The sequence below is a fragment of the Crocuta crocuta genome, unplaced genomic scaffold (genome assembly GCF_008692635.1).
Source record: "Crocuta crocuta isolate KB4526 unplaced genomic scaffold, BGI_CrCroc_1.0 scaffold443, whole genome shotgun sequence".
Classification (NCBI taxonomy): Eukaryota; Metazoa; Chordata; class Mammalia; order Carnivora; family Hyaenidae; genus Crocuta; species Crocuta crocuta.
The window spans coordinates 297,935-300,435 of record NW_027529446.1 but is presented as its reverse complement, the minus strand read 5'-3'; the positions used below and the strand labels follow the sequence as shown (position 1 = coordinate 300,435).

General features: G+C 62.3%; 1 protein-coding gene across 1 annotated transcript in view; it reads right to left on the bottom strand.

Moving 5' to 3' along the window:
- The window catches only part of PALM (paralemmin), a 14,758-nt gene that overhangs the window by 8,143 nt on the left and 4,114 nt on the right, over positions 1-2,501 (bottom strand). The window contains exons 5-7 of the mRNA XM_077760589.1: positions 2,346-2,469; positions 1,072-1,093; positions 85-144 (exon numbers count right to left, since the gene is read on the bottom strand). Of these exons, the coding sequence (XP_077616715.1) occupies positions 85-144; positions 1,072-1,093; positions 2,346-2,469 (206 nt within the window). The remainder of the gene's footprint in view (positions 1-84; positions 145-1,071; positions 1,094-2,345; positions 2,470-2,501) is intronic.

The following is a 2,501-nucleotide window of genomic DNA, read 5'->3' as shown; positions in this document are numbered from 1 at the left end:
CCGCCCCCCCCCCCCCCCGCCGCCCCGCCCCCGCCTCTCCCCCAGGGACGCGGCGGGGTGCGGGTGAGGCGGGGGCTGACCCACCTGCTTTCATCATGGTGGAGCCTTCGGCCGTCCTGACTGGGGTGTTGGAGGCCCGCTTCTCTGTTCGGTAAATGAAGGGTGGAGACAGATGGCGGTCAGAGGAGGGACGGTCACACGGACCCCCGGACGCCCCTCCAGACATGCCCAGACACCTCCCCAGATGCTCAGATACCCAGACACCCCCAGACAGCCAGACCCCCCCACACACACACCAGCCCCCAGTCCATTTCCATCTCTCGGCTCAGGTGATTCTCACCAAATCCCTGAGAGGCCTGGGTGGACCTTTTTTTAATTATTAATTTTTAATTCCACAGTAAGACACTCTCCTGAATAATTAACACACAACAAATCAGGCCAAGCCACTCTGGCCGCCACCTCCAGTCCTGGCCGGTGGCGGTCCTTCCGCGCTCCAGATGTGGAAACAGACGCGTTTAGTACACGATTTAAAAATATAACTTATACTAAATAATTTTAATATAGCTTTTTAATGTATATGCCAATCATATTTATAATTAAATATCTATTTAAACATCATACATATTTGTGAACATTGGCAAATGTATATTATTTATCTGTAATAATTTTTGAGGGAGACAATAAACCGGACCCCAGATTTCAAACTTCTGGCTTTTTTCCTTTATTTCCTGAAAGGCAGACTTCCACATCTGTGGGCGGGGAGCCCTGTCCTTTTAAGTAGTGCCCCAACCCCAGGACTTGCTGAGACCCTGATTTCTTGCCCCCACAGATCCCATTTTACAGACGTGAAAACCCAGGCCCGCCCACCTGGGAGCAGGTGGACTTGAGCAGAGGCCGGGCTCCGCGAGAAAAGACCAGAAACGACAGGAACGTCGTTGCTACTGCTTTCGGTTTATCAACACCCGCGGTTACTTGTCAGGCCCCCTCCCGGCCCACCAGCCGCCTCTGGCCACCAGAGGGCGCTCCGGCCCCGCCCCTCGCGCTCCGGCCCCGCCCCTCGCAGGAGCCTACCTTTGGGGGTGCCCGCCGGGGCCTGCAAGAAAGAAGGAGAGAGGTCGGCGCTGCCTGCGAAGGGCTTGGCGGACCCCGTCACGGGTGCGGTCTCCTCCTGAAGGGACCCCCCACCCCTGCCCTACCTGTGACGGCCAGGCCGTGCCCCGCCCAGCTTAGAAGCCTCCCGTGGGTCTCCGCTGCTCCCCAAATGAAGGCAAAACCCTTCTCGCCGACCCCCAGGGCCCCGCCTCCCTGGGTCCCCGCCTCCGGCCTCCCCCACCCCCACCCCTGGCCAGCCTTCTGTCCCTCGAACGCATTCCGGTCCCGGGCCGTTGTGCGTGGCGCCCACTGCACTGGGTTTCTGCCTGGCTGGCCCCTCACTCAGCAGAACCAGGTCAGCGGCCCTCGAGGCACCGTGTTATCACCCAGCCAGCGTCTCTGTCCCCTTCAGGTCAGGGGGTGCACACGGTCGTGCTCCGTCACCTCAGCACAAGCCCCCTGGTCTCGAGCCCGTGCCCCAAGAACTCCTATTTGGTTTTCAAATCCCTCCTCCTCCAGGAAGCCTGTCTAGTGTCTCCTCAGGGACTCTGCAGTGCCCTGGGCCCCAGTCCACAGCCCCCCGGTCTGCCCCAAACCAGGCCCCGGAAAGCAGTGAGAGCAGGACGTGGCTGCCAGGGGAGCATCGGGAGGAGGGCCGGACACACAGCAGGGTTGCTGGCCTTCAAGACGCCCCAAGGTAAGGAGCCACGGCAGCCAGGACGCGAGAGGGGGACACACGTCCCCGGGCCCCTGAACCCGCAGCAGCAAAGGTGGCTGGGAGATCCTGAATTGGTGCTCACACAGGGCGTCCGTGAGCTCCGGGTCCGGCTCCATCAGACCCCAGGATCATGGCCAAGTCCAGTGAAGACCAGCTCTTAGCTGTGTGGCCTTGAACCAGTCTCTCAGCCTCTCCGGGTGCCAGTGCTTGTCCTCCATCCAACGGGGGCGCTGTTCCCACCCGAAGGGGCCCACGGACAGGTGACGGTGGTGACCGACCACAAGAGCAGGGGAGACGAGTGGGGGTTTCTTCGAGAGCACCCCCCACACCGGGTCTCGTGCAAAGTGCTCGCCAGGCCTCCTGGCGCCCAGCACGCGGGGGCGCTTCAGGTGGCGGGGGAAACGGAGGCACAGGGAGGCAAAGCGCGGGGTCCCAGGCCACGCGGCAGGGAAGCAGCTCTGAAACCTGTGGAGGGGCGGCGTCTCCCCCTGGGGCAGGTCCGGGGGACGCCCCGGGCAGGACACCACCTCCTCACCTGCCGAGAATCCAACGCCACCTCTGTCTTCTGGTCCTTGGCCGGGCTCGGGGCTGCAGTGCCCTCCCCAGTGGCGGTGGTGAGGGGCCCCGCGTTCTCCAGCACCTCAATCTCCTTCTGCAGCCTGGGGAGGGCACGGCGGGGGGTGGGGGTCAG